Source organism: Heloderma suspectum, chromosome 8 (assembly GCF_057233095.1).
Source record: "Heloderma suspectum isolate Gila_16-S chromosome 8, 16-S_ref, whole genome shotgun sequence".
NCBI classification, from domain to species: domain Eukaryota; kingdom Metazoa; phylum Chordata; class Lepidosauria; order Squamata; family Helodermatidae; genus Heloderma; species Heloderma suspectum.
The window spans coordinates 41,154,313-41,175,762 of NC_139465.1; the positions used below are offsets into that span (position 1 = coordinate 41,154,313).

General features: G+C 43.4%; 1 protein-coding gene across 1 annotated transcript in view; it reads right to left on the reverse strand.

Annotated features, from left to right (window-relative positions):
- Positions 1-1,239: 1,239 nt before the first annotated feature.
- AMFR (autocrine motility factor receptor) overlaps positions 1,240-21,450 on the reverse strand; it is a 45,649-nt gene continuing 25,438 nt past the window's right edge. Inside the window, exons 9-14 of the mRNA XM_084812111.1 lie at positions 19,125-19,315; positions 11,083-11,186; positions 8,629-8,763; positions 5,951-6,034; positions 2,871-3,055; positions 1,240-1,567 (exon numbers count right to left, since the gene is read on the reverse strand). Of these exons, the coding sequence (XP_084668237.1) occupies positions 1,423-1,567; positions 2,871-3,055; positions 5,951-6,034; positions 8,629-8,763; positions 11,083-11,186; positions 19,125-19,315 (844 nt within the window). The 3' untranslated portion in view covers positions 1,240-1,422. The remainder of the gene's footprint in view (positions 1,568-2,870; positions 3,056-5,950; positions 6,035-8,628; positions 8,764-11,082; positions 11,187-19,124; positions 19,316-21,450) is intronic.

Here is a 21,450-nt window from a genome sequence, read left to right on the forward strand (position 1 = left end):
AAAACAAAGAGCTGCGCTCTGAGCAAAACAGAATCACAAAAAAGTGTTCCCTGCCCCTGCAAAGGTTACTAACAGCATTGCAAGGTAAGGCTTTCCAAAGGGGTTTATTGAAATAAGTTATCTTCAGTTAAACACACAATTCATAGTTTTCTTATATTCACTTTCAAATATCCTAAAAACCTGCAGTAAAAAGACAATTTCTCTCATTCATATATATATATATATATATATATATATATATATATATATATATTAATACTGGGCACCTTCTGAAGGACAACAATACGCCTCAAACACTTAGAAATTACGTGGCTGCCATCATAAAACTCATTTATGCAGTCTAAAACCAGACGTCTCCAACACATCTACCAGAGTTTTGCAATACTTGAGAAAAGTTTGACCATGCCTAAGCTAATGTCTAGTAGCCCTCAGTTCTCTTAAATCTGTATATCTGATTAAGATAACAGGCATACATATTATTGCAAAATGTAAGATTATAAAAATGTACTTTTGCATGCTGCCTTGTCTCTCTTCAATAATGGCCAACTCACTTCCACAATGGCGCCTTCCCTGAAGACTGCTGCCAAGCCCAAACTTCAACACTCTCGTCCTGTACCTGCTTACTGAAATGTTGATTTAAGAAGCCTAATATAGCTGGGGTTGTGCCCTTTATTCCTATTTCCTCCTCTTGGCCACATGTCTATTTTTGGCAATGAAATGCATATAAAAAAACAAACAAACCAGCTTCCAGGCAGGAAGAATGCAAGACTGTTCAAGCTGTCCGTGCTGGGGCCAAGAAGAGGTAACACTGTGCTTAACACCTCTCTAAACTCTAACATCTTCCACTCTAAGATGTCTCCTCCTGTTGGCACACTCCACTTTCATGCTCCAATGCCACTTTTCTCCAAAAGACTCTGCAAAGGCCTACGCAACATTTAAACACTTATTCTTGAGACATACAATTGTTTACCCCGGATATTTGCTTACATAGGAGAGTGCTTTTGTCAACACCACCTTTCTTTTCTCGCCTACTTGGTTTCCTCTTGAAAAAGCTTAAATGGGACAGACCGGCAAGCTCACTGCATCAGAGAGGTGAATGGATATGGCCCTTGTCAGCCACCATCCCCTGCAACTCACATTAAGCAGCAGACCAGGCCCAGGGCTTTAAAGACTGCATTTTTGGTTTGCAAAGGGGGAAATGTGTGTCACTTAAAAAAAAAAACAAACCCAAGGAAGGTTAATTTGTCAGCTGTCCAAACACTTATTAGATATCACATGCTTTATACAGTGAAGATGCAGCCAGCTCACTGGTCCTCAGCACAGCTTGCTGAGCTCTGAAGAGATCCTCCTCGCTGGCAGGGAGAGCGCAGGATGGCGTAAACATTGCTCGTGTGGAAAAGGAACAGGAGGAGAAGGGAAGCGTTAAGACGGGTGCTGCTTCTGAAGCCTTCGCTCTGCAGCAGCGGCCAACATTCTCCGGCGCAAGGTAATGGGGTCGGAGGTCATTCCTTCAGCCTGCAAGGAGAGGTCTGAGCCGGTGTCATCGGAGGTTTTGTGGAGGTAACGCCTGGTGGGAGAAAAACTGAATGGGTGGAGGGAAAGCAACAGAGAGATTCACTCTGGTTACAGAGGCTGCCCTGCCTTGCATGCAGCCCTTCCCCACTGACAGGAGTAAAGGCATATTTAGGGCTGCGCATGCTCATCACAAATTAAAATTCTGCACCCAATACAAATTCTGCACCAGGAACAGCTGGACCTTGTGGCCTGTATGAATTAAGCGCATTGAGAACATTTGTACATTTTGTTGCGACGTTTACTATTTTGCATAATTTATCCTGATTTTACTAGGCGGAATGTGGCTAGAAGCTCTACAGGGCTGTGAGCCAGTCAAAGTCTGCTTGATCCACCCCACTAGTGTCTAAGATTTCAGTGGGCACTGCCCATATATTTTCAAGCATATCTTCAGAACCATAAGAGCTAGAAACTTGCTCTGTACTGTTTTCTCTCTCTCCTGAGCCATTCCATGTGAAAGTTTGTACTTGTAACAGAGGTACAAAATATACACACGTTGCATGGGTTACGAAGGACAGATGCATGTATAAATTGTGGCTTTTCCTTTAAAGTATGCACAAGGAACACCAGAGAGCTCACACTTGCCCGTATTTTAGAAAGGGAAGAGCCACAATATACACCGGTGCACGCCCCATATAACTCAACGGATATACATGCATATTTCTCACTTGTGTATACGCACCTGAGTACAAAGCATTTCATACGAAGTGGCCTCTAGTTCAAGGAGGGTTTGGTAAGAGGCGGCTTTGTACATTTGCCATTTCTACGCTACCAGCCGATCCACTCTGTTTCTAGTCTTTGTTACTCTTCTAGCCAATTGTGTCCTCTTAACAGGTATCAGAAAATCTCACTGTTCTTTATACATCAAGTGCTACACACTACTGAAACTCTCAGATACCAGTCATAGTTATCTTTCTTCTCTCAAGCGTCACAGTGAAGGTTTAATTTCTTGTCCAAAAGAAGCTAACAATGCAGGATTTGCTCCTCATCCTGGAGTTCCAGATATCAGAGGAATGGCAAAATATTTCATCCCATTAAGTGGCGCTAAGTCAGACACAGCCAAGCAATTGCTTAATGTATCCCATGGCAGAAAATACACACTTGCCACCATTCATGCCTTATAAAAATATGTGCTTTCACCTCTGGAGATGGAACACCTCACCAAACACCCCTGAAAATCCATGTGGACTTCAAGTTTAAAGAATAAGGAAAGCCTGTATGAAGGCTCTTGGTGTTTAATGTGGCTTTGATAGGACAGTCTCACAATGATAGGCCGAAAGAGCACGCAGTACACACACCTGCGAGCTTGCTGCAACAGGTCTTCCTTCCTCTGCACTAACATCCGTTGCCTTTCATCAGCTGACTTGGAAAACCGACTCCCTCTCACTTCAAAGTTCTCAGTCTCCATGGACTCTGCTTCCGTCTCATTAAACTCTGCCATCTCTTCCAGCCTTGCGTTGAGCTCCAGTGGGACTCTCTCAGCCTACCATGCAAGAGGGAATGGAAAGGAGAATGAACGCAGGTTTCCATTATTTAATTAAACACACTGGAAGAACTGAGGCGTCCAAGTTGAGCAGAATGTGTCTTACTGAAATTAGATGGTGTGCAAACATGGCTAAAGTAAACAGAAAGTCCATATCTTTGCAAAAAATATGTGCCAGAAAGTAAGGGGGGGAAAGGTGTGTGTGTGTGCGTGTGTGCGTGAAGGGTGTCTGTGTCTTCATGCGTGATATTCCAAGGTATCGTGGTGGGGGAGGGGGATATCTTTCATGCTCATGGCCCATGGCCCATGGCTACCCATCCGAGGCAGAGGTCTACTTAGCTAAATGCTACTTCTGCCATCATAGTCTCCTCAGCAATGAAGAGTTTCTTAGACAGTTCTATCAACTAACTCATAATTAGTTATGATTAATAACTATTAATCATAGCTAATTAATCATAATTAGATTCATAAGCAGCAGCAAGAAAAATAGCAGCAGCATGTGAAAGGATCAATGTGCATGGAGAAATACGCACTTGCCAGAGAAAACTGTGAAGGTCTACCCCACGGGTAGGCAACCTTTTTGGGTCATGGACACATCTGGCAATTTTAGAAACTGTCCTGAGCACCACTACAAAATGGCTGCCATGGGAGGTATGGCAAAGGACTGCTCCAAAGACTCTGCCTCTATAAGGCAGAGATAGGGGCCGAGTCCCAACCCAATGAACCCACAGCTTTCAGCACCAACAGAAACCTATCTCACAGCAATCCCAGCTGCCGGTAAGAAAAAGTGTTAATTTTTTCTTTAAGTGGGAGGGCCAGGGCACCATGGTGGGTGCCAGGAAAGGTGTCCAAGGGCACATTAATGCCCACAGACACCATGATGCTGTGAGGGATTGCTAAGCCCTCCTGCTGAGTAGTGAGGCAACAGAGACTCCCTGTGCAATCCACAAATCCTTGATTCAGCTACTAACACCTCTTCACATCTGTAGCATTAAGCCTAATTAGCTAAACAGAGCAAGGCAATTGCCTGTCAACTAAAATAGACAGTTTGATATATCGACAGATTTCGCTTTATATATAATCGTTACATAGATTTATATATAATCTATAAATATAGGTTTATATCAACATATCGATATATTGATATAAATAGACAGTAGCCACCGTCCCCAAGCTTTTATCAGGCTCCTCCTTCAGGGAGGGTCCTCCTAACCCAACTTCTGATGGGCAACCAATCTGGAGTACTCCCTCCCACCTCCCTTCAACTCCGCCCACTTAACTCTGCACCGAATTCTGGCATCTGTCAGTTCCAGTACTCCCTCCCCTCTGACAAAGGGTGAGTTCAATAAGCCCCTGCGAAGGTTCATCCCTGACTCCTGGGTAGTCTTTGAAATGTCCTCCCCCGCTCCCTGTCATGGCTGGGATTCTTCTAGCTCTGCCTCCGAATCTGAGTCAGAGTCTGAAACCAAACTAGAGCGCTTGGGCCCAAACCTGACAGATGACTACCTTTGGCCTATGCAGGTACGCACGGACACACCCACGCCAAGTTGTAAGCCAATTATTTTCTGTGTAGGAATGTTGGCCCTGACACTGCATGGGTTTTCCAAGGCCGGACATACTTGTTCAAATCTCACATGAGCCTCCTTCACCAATTCCGCTCCATACATTCATGAACATGGTGGGGAAGGGGGGGAGAAGAGCGTGCAGCCTCACTCCCTGCATGTTTCCCCGCATGTTTCTTACTCTCCGGGAAATGTTTTTGGTAAAGATATGGCCTTTCCATTTACTGTGGCAATATTTGCAGACTGTGTACTATCAATAAGATACATTCAGCTCAGCTTAGACAGCCCAGGATTTCTGGGTGGTGAATGTGTGGAGGGGAATTTGTGACGACTGCTATACTTAGGCATACTTGTGTATGTTGGGTTGGAGATGCAGGGGAAAGCCAGGCAGAGATGGTTACCCTTTCACACATAACCTTAAACCAAAGAATATACTACTGAAGAAAAAGAAAAACCAAACTTCTTTGGTTTTTCCATGCAGACATTATAGAGAGAAATACTTCTATACGTCAATGATATAACAACAGGTCATTTGATAACATACCTATGTTATAATTGTGTGGAATGTCATCTGAAAAGGACTGTTAACAGTAATCTAGAGTTAATAATGAAGTTATTTGTGATGAGTAAAATATGTCTCACTGGACAAGTGTAGAGGCACTAACTATGTCAGAAGAGTTTAAGAGAATTTGTCCTATAATACTTAGGTAAAAATTAAATTTACATTATGAGGAATCGTTCAGAAACCACAAACAAATTTGTGGAGAACTGGATACTGTTTATAATGAACTAGAACAGGTTCCAAAATAAAAACGTCTTGCTCCTTATGTCTTCTTTATGTTATAACTTTCTTCTGTGTGTTTTTTACATTCTGTAATAAAACTATTTTTAAAGAATGTAAACAAAGAAGAATCAGAAGTTTGAAAGGCTCAGAATTCCTTGTTATGGCCTGCTGTCTGCCAACTGAGGAACAAGGACCGACACACATCCCTTTTCATACCCAACACTCTTTGCTCAAGGATACAGGATTAAAAGGAACACTATTATCTTCTCTGTAAATCCCTAGAGCCCTCCACCCACAAAACACAAGAGAAATACAAGTAAAAATCCACACAGGCAGTCCCAGAACAGACAATTATGCTTACAACGGCAGCCTGTGCACAACTTTTAGCCAGATGTTGCCTGTAATGGATTCTCCAAATTCACCAGGAACAAAGCTAAGGAAGGATACATATCAGGAGCTCTTTCTAGAACTTTAGGCTGATGTCTGTGCTCATTTAACTACACAGTTCCCTTCTGCTATAATACACCCATTTTTCTCGTGCCAAGTTACCTGAGTGACCTCTTCAGGATCCTCTTGATCAGTGTTGTGCCTTTCCAGGGGACTGTTCAATGCAGGTCTGATGCTATCTGATCGCTGCAGGCATGAATAAAACTGAATTAATTTATGTAAAATGGAAAGAAAGCCGCAAACAAAAATGTTAATAAGTGCTGTAGTTGCATCATGCATTATAGATCCTGCATCGATTGGATGACCTCCAAGACCTCTTCCAACTCTATGATCGTGTGGAAATAGTGATGGCGCCATGTTCAAAACTAGATCTCATATATGATTATAGTATTCAGCTTCAGATTTCCTACTGAAAATCAATACATAAAGCCATACAAGAAACAAACTTAATTTATTTCTTTAAAATATTTAGATACCGCCCTTAAGAGCCCTGCTGGATCAGACCAAGGGTCCATCTAGTCCAGCACTCTGTTCACAAGCAGCCAATCAGCTGTCAACCACGAACCCACAAGCAGGACATGAGCACAACAGAACCCTCCCACCCATGTTCCCCAGCAACTGGTGTACATAGGCTCACTGTCTCTGGTACTGGAGGTTGCACTAGGTTCAGGACTAGGAGCCATTGATAGCCTTTTCCTCCAAGAATTTGTCTAACACCCTTTTAAAGCCATCCAAATTGGGGGCCATCACTGCATCTTGTGGTAGCAAATTCCATCGTTTGACTATGCGCTGTGTGAAGAAGCCCTTCCTTTTATTTGTCCTGAATCTTCTACCAATCAGCTTCATAGGATGACCCCAGGTTCTAGTAGTTTGAGAGAGGGAGAAAAAAGTCTCCCTATCCACATTCTCTACACCATGCATAATTTTGTAGACCTCCATCCTGTCTCCCTTTACCCTCCTTTTTTCCAAGCTAAACAATCCCAGCTGTTGTAACCTTCTCTCATAGGGGAGATGCTCCAGCCCCTTGATCATTTCAGTTGCCGTTTTCTGCACCTTTTCCCAGCTCTACAATATATACATTTTTAGGTGTGGTGACCATAACTGAACAAGTACAGTCACACCATAGATTTGTATAGGGACAGTATGATGTTGGCAGTTTTATTCTCAATCCCTTTTCTAATTATGCCTAACATGGAATTTGCGTTTTTTACAGCAGCTACACACTGGGCTGACATCTTCATTGAGCTATCCATCACAACCCCAAGATCTCTTTCCTGGTCAGACACTGCTAGCTCAGATCCCATCAGGCTATACTTGAAGTTGGGATTTTTTGCCCCAATGTGCATCACTTTACACTTGCTTACATTGAACCATATTTGCCATTTAGATGCCCGTTCTCCCAGTTTGCAGAGATCTTTTTGGAGCTCTTCACAATCCCATTTTGTTTTAACCATCCTGAATCATTTGGTGTCGTCGGCAAACTGAGCCACTTCACTGCTTGCTCCTAATTCCAGATCATTTATGAACAGATAAGCATTACCCTACATAGGGTAGGGTACCCTACATGGGGACATAGCCCTTCATAACCAAATCACAGGGTGGTGTATAAAATTCATTATAACAACAATTAAAATAAAGTACAAAGATAAAAATAAAAAGTCTACAAAGCTTAGTATTAAAATTAGCATCTAGGTATTAAAACAGACTGCTATATTGCTATGCGTTTGCTTTGCCTTTCTGTGATCCTTTACTATTTACAAGAAGTAGCTATGTTAAGTCTGTTGTAGCAAAACAAAAACAGAATGTCTTGTGATGTTTTAACACAACCTTCCCCAACCTGAACTCCTCCAGATGTGCTGGACTACAACTCCCAGCATCCCCCAGCCAGCCATTGCTGGTAGTTGTGGTCTAACACATCTGCAGGGCACCAGGTTAGGGAAGGCTGCTTTAAAGCCTACTAAGCCTAGGTCACAGCTTTAACGTGCCACAGGACCCTTGGTTTGTTTTAACGTTGACATTACCCTGTTTTCAAACATATCTCTAACCATAAGGTCTAGTTTTTCTTTAAAAAACTGTCTCCTGATTCTTTTTTATCTACTGTTAAAGCATCCCTATGGCAGCTCTGATTCTTGGATATATTTGGGGGATTACATGCTGAAAGTATTTCATCACTTGAAAGTGAATGGATAAAAATTCATCCTTGCACCTTCTGTATTCAAGTTGTGGTTTCATGTCATGTCCCTCAACCCTATTAAATTGACTGTAGCTTTTGGGGGGAGGGGGGAGCACTCTTAATATGCAAAGTACTTCTCAAACCATACTTCAGTCAAAAAACTGGCAAAAATTGTTCCCATGTCTACAATGGGAAATTAAGTTAAGGTGCAATCCTATGCATGTTTAGACAGAAAAAAGTTCTACAACTCCCAGCATTCCTTTAAGGTTACAGCTTTTAAAAAGGCAGATGGTGATGTGTTGTCAACAAAAAGAAGTATGGAGCCCAGTTATGAGACAGCTTCTATTGAAGAAAAAGATGACTCCAGATTGACATGCTATAGTTCTGCTGATAGGATTTAAAATAGAATTTAAATGTGATTTTCAACTTTCATCACTAAGGTTCATAGATCAGTATTACTCAAAGTAACATGGACTACAAATGTCATGCTTACGTTGCAGAAAAAACCAGCATGCCTGCTGGTGAATATCTGCTGCTGGAAATACACTGATTATAAATGAATTGGGAAATGAATATCAGACTTATTATGTGTTTTAGTTCAACCAACCTGTGTTGGGAAAGGCACTTGGATACGCCCCTCTAAAATGTTGTCTGTTGTTATTTCTACAGAGCGTGTCACCTGCAGATCCTGCAGAATGAGGTGGTAAGGCACCTGAGGAAACATCTCCTGAATCTGATGTGCCTAGAAAAAGCAATAATTAAATGATTACAATTTAGGAATCCAACTGTGGCACACTAAACTTCTTATAGAAACTCTAATGTAACCAAGCCCCCGATTCCAACAGCTCAAGCTTTCACTAATAAAGAACAAAAGCATCCACATTGGTGGTTTCTTCCTAGCAACAATCATTCATGTGCACTGACCATATGAACTCATTAAAACAGAAACATGAAGGTAAATCTGCAGGAAGAGGTGGAGGAGGGCTGGTCCATAGAGATGTCGTGGGTGTCCAGCTGGCGCTCAAGGTTCAGCAGGAAATTGCAGGCTTGGCCCCACAGACACCAGTCTGCGAATCATCGCGCTTGCCCAGCTCGGTGCATGGTGAGCTGGGCAAGCGTGGTGACCCCTGATCCCACTGAGCTGCGAAATGGTGGCTCGGCCTTTTTCATAAATTCCCATCTGTGCAAACTGTGGCCATAAGGTGGCCATTTATGCCTGTAATCTTGCATACATGGCTGCTTTATGGCTGCTATTTGCATAGATGAGAATTTATAAAAAAGGCTGAGGTGCCATTTTTATGTAAAATGGAGGCTCGGCGAGGGATCGGGCAACCATGCGGCACCCACGGGCCAAGCAGCAGCAGACGGGCAGTGGGGGCTCAATGAGTGGCGCACAGTGCAGGACCTGGTGAATTCGTCCATCCCTACTGGTCCACTGCAGGACATGAACTTCACCCTCAAGGCCTTAAGAATATTCACACAGCTTTCCAGTGATATGGTTTTCCTGAAAATTTTAAACTGGAAGATGTTCCAATGTTCTAAATAAGAAGTGGGCAGAAGGTATATCTCCAGATGTTTGGGGCTTCAACTCCCAGCATTCTGACTACTGGCCAGGGGCTTCTGAGAGTTGAAGTCCAAAAAGCTGGAGATCTAACTTCTTCCCACCCCTGCCCTAAATCAGTGTTTCCTAGCCCGGTGCCCTCCAGATGTTTTGTACTTCAATTCCCATCAGCTCCAGCCAGCGTGGTCAATGGTCACAAATGCTGGGCGTTCATAACATCTGGAGGGCACCAGGATGGGGAAGGCTGCCCTAATTCATGTGTTCATTCATGTGTATGTGCTTTATAGAAAGAGTTACCTGAAAAAAAATTAACTGCAATTCTGAAATCATCTATTCTGACTGATATTGTATTCATTCATTATGTCACCAATTACTTTTATGTAACACTGCATTTTTAGAAATGGAAATTTTAAAAACATTCATGGAATGTTTCCCACTCCACATCATAAGAATATTAGAACATAAGAAAAGCCCTGATGCCGGATCAGACCAAGGTCCGTCTAGTCCAGCATTCTGTTCGCACAGTGACCAACCAGCTGCCCACGGAAACCCACAAGCAGGACATGAGCGCAAAAGCACCCTCCTGCCTACGTTTACCAGCAACTGGTGTACTGCCTCAGATACTGAGGTAGTCTATAGCCATCAAGACTAGTAGTCATGGATAGCTTTCTCCTCCATGAATTTGTCTAATCCCCTTTTAAAGCTATCCAAATTGGTAGCCATTACTACATGGTGCAGAAATGAATTCCATAGTTTAACTATGCGCTGTATGAAGAAGTTCTTCCTTTATCTGTCCTGAATCTCCCACCAATCAGCTTCATGGGATGACCAAGTTCTAGTATTATGAGAGGGAGAAAAATGTCTCATCCATTTTCTCCACACCATGCATAATTTTGTACACTTCTATCATGTCTCCCCTCACTCATCTTTTTGCTAAGCTAAGCAGTCCCAGAAGTTGAAACCTTTCCTCATAGGGGAATTGTAGGAAGAGGCGGAGAGCCCTGATGCTGCCTTGATCGTTTTAGTTGCCCTTTTCTGCACATTTTCCAACTCCACAATATCCTTTTTTAGGTTCAGTGACTTGAACTGTACACAGTACTCCAATCTATGGTGTATAACGGGCGGTATGATCTTGGCATCACTGCAGTCTGCTATGATTACAACCAGTGGCCACTTATTTTCCATGTGAGAAGCTGCCATGATTGCAGCAGGCAAGAAATGATGAGTGAGTGTCTGCACAAGCACACGTGTATATACAGGAGAGAGGGAGAGAGCGCGCAAAGGGTCTGGGCTTCATTGGGGTTGTGTGTAAGCAGTGGGATGACCCTGCCCACTTTGGGATTCAGCATCGCCCAACTGCTGATATGTAGCCCCCAACATGCTTTCCCAGAACCGGTTTGGCCCTTGGGTTGAAAAAGGTTCCCCACCCCTGTTGTACACTGATGATGCTATGTAAATGAATAAAAACACAGCAGTATACAAAATATTAATTGGGCTTACCATAGCATTGAGCTGAGAGTTGCTTGCCTGTGCGATACCAAGGATATTGGTGGTATGCATTACCTCCACTGAAAAGCTGGGCAGCCAGCTTGCGATGCGGGAGCCTGGAAAACAGAAACCAAAAACCAAGGCACTTGAAAAACATTCGAGTAATTTGTAAGTTTGATCTCAACCATCTATCTTTCATTACAGACACTTGCAAGAGGGATTCTACCCTAAGGAAAGACAGGAGCAAAGAAGAAAATTAAGACATAGTACACTTGCTGTACCCCTTCATGGATCATTGCCTTGTTGTGGCGAAGGGGCTTGCGTAACTCAGGGAAGCCAGCCATAAGCTATGCTGTGCAGGGCCACCCAAGACGGACAGGTCATGGCGGAGAGTTCTGACAAAATGTGGTACACTGGAGAAGGAAATGGCAACCCACTCCAGTATTCTTGCCAAGAAAACCCCATGGAACATGTCACAAGGCTAAAAGACATGATGCCGGAAGATGGGCCCCTCAGGTCGGAAGGTGTCCAATATGCTACTGGGGAAGAGAAGAGGGAATTTCCAAGTAGCGCCAGAAAGAGTGAAGCGGCTGGGCCAAAGCCAAAAGGACACTCAGCTGTAGGTGTGTCTGTTGGTGAAAGGAAGTCCGATGCTGTAAAGAACAATACTGTTTAGGAACCTGGAATGTAAGATCAATGAATCAAGGTAAGCTTGTTCGTTGTTCAGTCGTTCAGTCGTGTCCGACTCTTCGTGACCCCATGGACCATAGCACGCCAGGCCTTCCTGTCCTGCGCTCTCTCCCGGAGCGTGCTCAAGTTCATATTCATTGCATCCGTGATGCTATCTAGCCATCTCATCCTCTGCCGTCCCCTTCTCCTTTGGCCTTCAGTCTTTCCCAGCATCAGGGTCTTTTCCAGGGAGTTTTCTCTTCGCATTAGGTGGCCAAAATATTGGAGCTTCAGCTTCAGTATCTGTCCTTCCAATGAGCAGTCAGGGTTGATTTCCTTTAGGATGGACTGATTTGACCTCCTTGCAGTCCAGGGGACTCGTAAGAGTCTTCTCCAGCACCACAGTTCGAAAGCATCAATTCTTCGGCGCTCAGCCTTCCTTATAGTCCAGCTCTCACAGCCATACATTACTACTGGGAAAACCATAGCTTTGATTAGACGGACCTTTGTCGGCAAGGTGATGTCTCTGCTTCTTACTATGCTGTCTAGGTTGGCCATAGCTTTCCTCCCAAGGAGCAAGCGTCTTTTAATTTCATGGCTACAGTCACCGTCTGCGGTGATCTTGGAGCCCAAGAAAGTAAAATCTGTCACTGCTTCCATTTCTTCCCCTTCCATATGCCAGGAAGTGATGGGGCCAGATGCCATGATCTTCGTTTTTTTCATGTTGAGTTTCAAACCAGCTTTTGCACTCTCCTCTTTCACCCTCAACAAGAGGCTCTTGAGATCCTCTTCGCTTTCTGTCATTAGGGTGGTATCGAAGGTAAGCTGGAGGTGGTCAAACATGAGATGGCAAGATTGAACATCGACATCTTGGGAATCAGTGAACTAAAATGGACAAACATGGGCAAATTTAATTCAGGTGACCATCATATCTACCTCTGTGGGCAAGAATCCCTTAGAAGAATGGAGTAGCACTCATAGTCAACAAAAGGGTGGGAAAAGGAGTATTGGGGTACAATCTCAAAAACGATAGAATGATCTCAGTACGAATCCAAGGCAAACCATTCAACATCACAGTAATTCAAGTCTATGCCCCAACCACTGAGGCCGAAGAAGCTGAGGTTGATCGGTTCTATGAAGACCTACAACACCTTCTAGAACTAACACCAAAAAAAGATGTCCTTTTCATCATAGGGGATTGGAATGCTAAAGTAGGAAGTCAAGAAATAACTGGGATAACAGGCAAGCATGGCCTTGGTGTACAAAATCAGGCAGGACAAAGGCTAATAGAGTTTTGCCAAGAGAACACTCTGATCATAGCAAACACTCTGTTCCAACAGCACAAGAGGCGACTCTACACATAGACATCACCAGATGGTCAATACTGAAATCAGATTGATTATGTATTTTGCAGCCAAAGATGGAGAAGCTCTATACAGTCAGTAAAAACAAGACCTGGAGCTGACTGTGGCTCAGATCTTATTGCAAAATTTCGGCTGAAATTGAAGAACGTAGGGAAAACCACTAAACCATTCAGGTATGACCTAAATCATATCCCTTATGAATATATAGGTGAGGAATAGATTTAAGGGATTAGACCTGATAGACAGAGTGCCTGAGGAACTATGGATGGAGGTCCGTAACATTGTTCAGGAGGCAGCAACTCAATCCATCCCAAAGAAAAAGAAATGCAAGAAAGCCAAGTGGCTGTCTAATGAGGCTTTACAAGTAGCTCACGAAAGAAGGGAAGCGAAAAGCAAGGGAGAAAGGGGAAGATATACCCAACTGAATGCAGAGTTCCAGAGAATAGCAAGGAGAGACAAGAAGGCCTTCTTAAATGAACAATGCAAAGAAATCGAGGAAAACAATAGAATGGGAAAGACTAGAGATCTTTTCAAGAAAATCAGAGATAATCAAGGGAACATTTTGTGCAAAGACAGGCATGATAAAGGACAAAGAAGGCAGAGACCTAACAGAAGCAGATGAGATTAAGAAGAAAGGGGAAAGGATACACAGAAGAACTATACAGGAAAGATCTGAATGTCCCTCATAGCCATGATAGTGCGGTCACTGAACTTGAGCCGGACATCCTCGAGAGTGAAGTCAAATGGGCCTTAGGAAGCATTAGTAACAACAAAGCTAGCGGAGATGACAGTATTCCAGCTCAGCTATTTAAGATCCTAAAAGATGATGCTGTTAAAGTGCTGCATTCAATATGCCAACAAATTTGGAACACTCAACAGTGGCCACAAGACTGGAAAAGGTCAGTTTACATTCCAATCCCAAAGAAGGGCAATGCCAAAGAGCGTTCAAACCACCGCACAATTGCGCTCATTTCACATGCCAGCAAGGTGATGCTCAAAATCCTACAAGCTAGGCTTCAGCAGTATGCGAACCGAGAACTACCGGAAGTACAAGCTGGGTTCCAAAGAGGCAGAGGAACTAGAGATCAAATCACCAACATTCGCTGCATCATGGAGAAAGCAAGAGAATTCCAGAAAAACGTCTATTTCTGCTTCATTGACTATGCTAAAGCCTTTGATGGTGTGCATCACAACAAACTCTGGCAAATTCTTAAAGAGATGGGAGTACCAGACCACCTTACCTGTCTCCTGAGAAACCTGTACGAGGGTCAAGAAGCAACAGTAAGAACCAGATATGGAACAACCGATTGGTTCAAAATTGGGAAAGGAGCACGACAAGGCTGTATATTGTCGCCCTGCTTATTTAACTTATATGCAGAGTACATCATGAGAAACACCAGGTTGGATGAATCACAGGTCGGAATTAAGATTGCCGGGAGAATTATCAACAACCTCAGATACGCAGACGATACCACCCTAATGGCTGAAAGTGAAGAGGATCTCAAGAGCCTCTTGTTGAGGGTGAAAGTGGAGAGTGCAAAAGCTGGTTTGAAACTCAACATTAAAAAAACTAACATCATGGCATCTGGCCCCATTACTTCCTGGCATATAGAAGGGGAAGAAATGGAAGCAGTGACAGATTTTATTTTCTTGGGCTCCAAGATCACCGCAGACGGTGACTGTAGCCATGAAATTAAAAGACGCTTGCTCCTTGGGAGGAAAGCTATGGCAAACCTAGACAGCATAGTAAGAAGCAGAGACATCACCTTGCCAACAAAGGTCCGTATAATCAAAACAATGGTTTTCCCAGTAGTAACGTATGGCTGTGAGAGCTGGACTATAAGGAAGGCTCAGAACCAAAGAATCGATGCTTTCAAACTCTGGTGCTGGAGAAGACTCTTATGAGTCCCCTGGACTGCAAGGAGGTCAAATCAGTCCATCCTAAAGGAAATCAACCCTGACTGCTCATTGGAAGGACAGATACTGAAGCTGAAGCTCCAATATTTTGGCCACCTAATGCAAAGAGAAAACTCTCTGGAAAAGACCCTGATGCTGGGAAAGACTGAAGGCAAAAGGAGAAGGGGACAGCAGAGGATGAGATGGCTAGATAGCATCACCGATGCAATGAATATGGACTTGAGCACACTCCAGGAGAGAGCGGAGGACAGGAAGGCCTGTCGTGCTATGGTACATGGGGCCACGAAGAGTCGGACACGACTTAACGACTGAACAACGACAACAACACTTGCTGTAACATATCATTGACTGACGTTTGACTGTGAAGTGCAACATAAGGACTTGAACTGATGCAGGCGCTGACATGCTGTTAGAATAAGCGTCTTGTTTTTTTTATTAAATGAAAAACCTCCCCAAAACAGTGGAAGGAAGCGAGAGGTTATGGATTCATGACCAGAACTGCGCGCATGCTATTATTTTATGACAGTGCAGTAAAAACACAGAATGTGGTGGTTTGAACAGAAACCATTTCCCTCTGAATGTTGGATTATTATTTTTTTTAAAGCAAGTTTCCAGCCGTTGTGGCTGCCAAAGGCATCTTTGAAAGTACGTGGGGCAGAGATGTCATTATCTCTGAGGGGGTGGCTGTTTAAAATGTCCAGCTTTGGAGGGTGGGTCTTCAGTGCCCCATGTAGCTCCTTGCTCATTTCTCATGACTGGCCGAACCAGAATTATGTAAAATAGCCAGAACTGCAGAATAAAAATAGTCAAAATAAGATAGATTGTGCATAATTGATCCCAGCCACAGAATTCAGCTTGTTGATGGACAATCTGGATTGTCTGGGCCCATAAGGTCAGTCTCAGCATGGCACATACACATACAATCCATTCTTTTAAAATTAATATCAAACCAAATATAAATGAAAGTATATGAAAGCAAAATAAAACCAATTTCATCAGGAGTTAAAAGGCCTGTCAATATAAAAAGGGTTTCACTTGGCACTAAAAAAATAGCAACGTAGCATCAGGCAAGCCGCCCTGGAGATAGCATTCCATCACCAGGGCACCACCACTGAGAAGGCCGCCTCTCTTGTTGCCACTCACTTCACTCTAGTACCACTGTTGCAAACCGACTGGCAGCCACCATGGCCACATTTCAGAAGTGAAAACAAGTCAGGAGATCTGATCACAGATTTCCTGCATAATGCATGCTCGACCCTGAGACTGAAACAACTTAGAGGAGAAAAATAGAGCTTCTTTGATCATTGGAAACTCTTGACTCATCCCGATTTTAATTCAAAATGAGGGTAAAGGCAGACATAATAAAAAGCTCAAAACAAATTCTTCAGCTGCAGCATGAAACTGCCTGGCTGCCAGATTTGCAACTGAAATGACAGACGTGTATCTTGGCAAACAGAATGCTGGCTCAGCTGTCAGTCTTACCCATGCCTACCTTTTTATTTTTAAAAGCACTGCATGAGCATTCACCAATTCATTATATGACTAGCTTAAGGAAAAAATGGGAATTCATTTTTTGTGTGCTCTGTACGTCATACGATTCCTCAAACCTTACCTATTATTCTAATGTTTAATATATGTCATGAATATCTAGTTGCTCTTATCAATTCTCTCCTCCCCTGGATTCTCACTTCTCCTGTATTCACCATCCTTGAAAAGCACCTGTTACATATGATTAATAATGTCGCACCCAGGAAAATTACAATATAAATCACATCCAAAAGAACACACAAAACTGCCACAGGAATACTATGCATGGTTTTTTTGTGTTTTCTTGGTGATATCACAGCGGCCAGCCAAGAAGCATTATACATACCTGGCTTCTCCTTTAAGCTTGTTTTTTTGTTTTTTTTTGGGGGGGGGGGAGAAGATTACTGCCTGGAGAGGAACAGGCACATCTGTACCAAACGCAGAGAGAGTGCTTCCAGAGTATCCTCACTCTAAAAATAACAGACGGTGCCTTCCACCTAAGTGTGCTAACAGAAACATTATCTTAGGTCTGCAAAGGCACTACCCAAGATTTTGAGAAAGGGTGCAGTTCAAAACACCCTGGAACTTTATGAACATAAACAAGGGCTGCTGATTAACAGCACCATGAACTAACAACCTTTGGTAGAACTTCTAAAACGTTGAGAGAATAGTTTCAAACAATGTGCGCACCACAGCGGATTCAGGAATATGCTTAAGCATTGCCCCAAATAATTTACATCGTTTAGAGAAGAGGAACCATTATCTCTATTAAATATTCACCTGTACTGAAGTATTGTTTCTATTGGTTAACTGACTGAAGGCAATAGAGTTGATTTACAAAGAGTAATTTAATGCATTGCCAACTCAAAAGAAAAAGGATTTATGTCTGGTCCACAGCTGGCAAAGATGCGAGTACTGTAGAAATGTTATGGCACAGCGATATATAGGCTGTATTGTGCTACACACTAGATCAGCCTTCTCCAAACGGCTATGCTGGCTGGAAATGATGGGAGTTGCAGTCCAATACATATGGAGGTCACCAGGTTGGGGAAAGCTGAAGTAGTTTATGTTTCAAGCACCTATCTACGTTTCTATTAAATTCATGCGTAAAGCTTTTTTCTGTCAGTAAGCAGGTCCCATTATTTCCCAAGGTCTTGAGAGAGAACAGCCAACGAATTGCTTTTTAAATAGCAAAAGCACGCAAATTCACTTCTTCATCCCGAAACAAAGATGGTGCAGATCAGACAGTTGGGTTCAAAAAAACATCAACATTTAGACAAGTGGACGCTCAAAGAAAGACATGTTTAAAAGCAAGCTGTGCGCAGTGGTAGAGCCTTCACCTGCAACAGGTGAGCTGGTGAGAAATGAAGTTTGAAGTTAGTCAGCCCTGCACTTCTGTTCAGAAGTCTAGGCAATTTTTTTTAATGTATGCATCAGTAAAAAGTAAACGCAAAACTCCGCATGCATTTCTCCCATTCTATGTTTTTTGTTTGCAAAAATGCATGCAATTGTATGCAAAGATGCATACAATGGGAAAAACAGTTTTGAATTCGTATCCCCTAAGGTATGCATTTTTAATTGGAGAACTGCATCACAAAACTCAGGAGTGCTGAAGGATAACTATCCTTCAGAAACTGAAGAATAATTACATTCCGGTTTGCTTCTTAGTTCAGGAAGTGCAAATTGGCTCAGTTTACATTAAAGTGTGAAGCAAATTAATTTCTCCTTCATCCCTATATGTGTGCCATCAACTGACCATCCTCGTTGATGGTCAGATAAGTGTCGATATGAGGACACCTACTTAAGCTTATGATATAATAAATGTCAACTGGCCTTAGAAGTGGGCAACTTAGAGCAAATAGGTTTATAAGGCTATCAACACACTTCTACAAAGCACCTCAAAGGAGGGCACCTTGAAAGAAAACTACAAACCCCGTTCTTGTTATTTTTGTTGTTGTTGTTCCTCTTGTGCAAGCACCGAGTCATTACTGACCCCTAGAGGGATGCCGTTTTTCTTCAGCGTTTTCCTGGCAGACTGTATAGCAGGGTGGGTTGCCATTGCCTTCCCCAGTCCTAACTACTTTTCCCCCAGCAAGCTGGGTACTCATTTTACCGACCTCGGAAGGATGGAGGGCTGAGTTGACCTGAGCCGCCTACCTGAAAATCAGCTTCCGCTGGGATCGAACTCAGGTCGTGGGGAGAGTTTCGGTTGCGTTACTGCCGCCTACCGCTCTGCGCCACACGAGGCCCCTGTTCTTGTTATACATGGGGGCTATATCACCTTGGTTTCATCTACTCGTGGTTGTAAGCTGCAGTACTGCAACGAAACCAGACTGTGCAAAGTGGATAGTGCTTGTCCAAAATCACACACAACACGCCCAGTGGCAGAGCAGCAAAACATGTGCTCACTGTTCTCCGGAAAGGAAGCTTCTCGAAAACAGAATCCTCAAAATGTTCTCACAATCAGATAGCTGGGTTCACAGAAACATCAACATTTGGAAGCTTCTCAAAAACAGAATCCTGCACTCTTTCCAAGATGTTCCAGCCAAGTCAACTCATAAAAGCAAATAAACCAACCATCGAAGTGGAAGAAGTGATTGTGCTGGTTCAGGTGAGGTCTGCCTTCAACTACTGCCACGGGAGCCAAGTTTTCATCCAGGTTCTCCCTTTGGTGATCCTCCCTAGCACGATGGTTGTCTGTGATATTCAGAGACATTCTACAGGTAGGGCAGGAAGTGTCCTGTTCAAGCCAGGAGCGCAGGCATGAGCTACCAATAAAAAAGAGAAAAATTAGGGAGTTTTTTAGGAGGAAGTTACAGGAATGTTCACGTTCTCCCAGAAGTAGTAACGAATCATGCAATATTTTATCACCATCATCTAACAGATTACACTAGACCCCAGAAATGATTTGCCAAATATTTTGTCGCTCATATATGTGCCTCTTCTGTTAATTTAATTTAAACTCTATCTACCTGCACCTAGCCAAAAGCTAAAAAATATTGCAAACAAAGCCTGCAACAACTAGTATTTATAAGCAAATAGACTAAACCAAAGAAAGTGTCAGGGTTTATATATCAGAGATGTAGAATCCCAGGTCTGGGGGCCAAATCCAGCCCTCCAGGGTTCCCCAGATGGCTATGCCTCCTTTTGCTGGCCCCACTCCCTTTCCCCCATCCATCAATCGTTTGGTAGCTTCCCAGCTTTAGTGCAGTTTTCTCCCATTCTAAAATGTTGAAATGCCTCTCCTAGGGCTTAGTTCCTAGCAGTAAGAGTTTTAAGCTAAAATAGGCTGGTATTTTTGGCCCCACCCCTTTTGCCTTCAGCCCCATCCAGTACTGGAATGCACCCCCCCCCCAAGCTTCTCCAAAATGGAATGCAGCCCTCAGACCAAAAAAGGTTCAACAACCCTGGCTTAGATGCATGGTAAGGGACAGATTGGAAGTGCCAAACACATGTGCCATTCCTGATTATATATGGTTAGATTTATAGGCTAGTTTTCCCACCAAAAGGTTCTCAAAGCAGCTTACAATAATAAAATCCATCAACTGTGTTATAAAACACTTAAAATCAAATGATAAAAAATAAAAGCAGCTTATATAAGGATAAAATCCTAAACTCAAGACCTTAGAAAGCCTGGTAGAACAGCAAGGCCTTCAACCAAATGCCTAAAACCTTCAGTGGAGCAGACTTGGAGGATGTCCTTTGGGACGGTGTCCCACAAGAGATCCACCACAGAAAAAACACCTATTTGTAGTGGAAAACAACCTTACGCAGACAGTGATGGCAACGAAAGCAATGCCAGTCCACCTGACCTGAATTCATGGGGAGGATACATATGGGAGAAGGGGCTCCCTTGTGTATCCTAGACCCAGACTTTTGGGAGCCTTAAAGTGTCAAAAACAGCACCTTGAATGTTGCTCTGAAACAATCCTATAGCCAACAGAAATCACAGAACGCCAAGCTGCTGCATTCTGAACCAGCTGAAATACGGAACTTCTTTGCAGCCCCGTATACGCTGTACTGCAGTCAAGCATTACCAGAGCATATATGACATATTACTACTTATCCATCATTTCTAGAGAATTTTTTACCAAGAGCTTCGCAACGGCTATCAGATTGATCCCTGCATCAACTCTGTAAGGCAGGAAAGGACTGCCCCAAGTCAACGTCAGTGAGCTCCATGGATAAAGAAGGGTTTTACAATGGGTATTTCCCCGGCACTGTAACTACTACACTGCACTGGCTGGTTCTCAGGGTACATTGTGACTTAAGACAACCAATGATCATCCTCGATTCATGGTGCTAGAGACCAACAGCCATGAGCATAAGCTGACCTCATGAGAAAGCAATTATGCCTTTTCAAGCATGTAGATAAGCAGCTCTGAAGGGGCGTGTCCAGGCTTCTCCTGGGAACGGAAGTGTCTGCTAGTAGGGACTAATTATGTCATTAGAGGCTTCTCGAAACCCTGACAAATATTTATGGCACAGCCTGAAATGAATGACAACAAACTGATGCTTGGTTTCTTAGGGGAGGGGCTGTGGCTCAGTGGTAGAGCACACATTTTGTAGGCGGAAGGTCCCAAGTTCGATCCCCAGCATCTCCAGGTAGAGCTAGGAAGGAATCCTGCATGAAAACTGCCAGTCACTGTCCTGGTTCAGTAGAAGGCAGCTTTGGATGTTCCTTTAATCCCCCTCCAGTTTGATGTTGGAGCTTGCAGAACTGAGACAGGAGCAGGAGAAGCAAGGTGCATACCGAAGCAACACACCTACAGAGGAATACTTCAGCTATTAAAAACCCTGTTAAATCAGACTAAAAGTCTGCATCAGCCCTGCAAGGGTGGTCAGACAGAGGTTTCCATGAAGTGCCCCAACAGGGCACGAAGACAACAGCTTCCCCCAACCC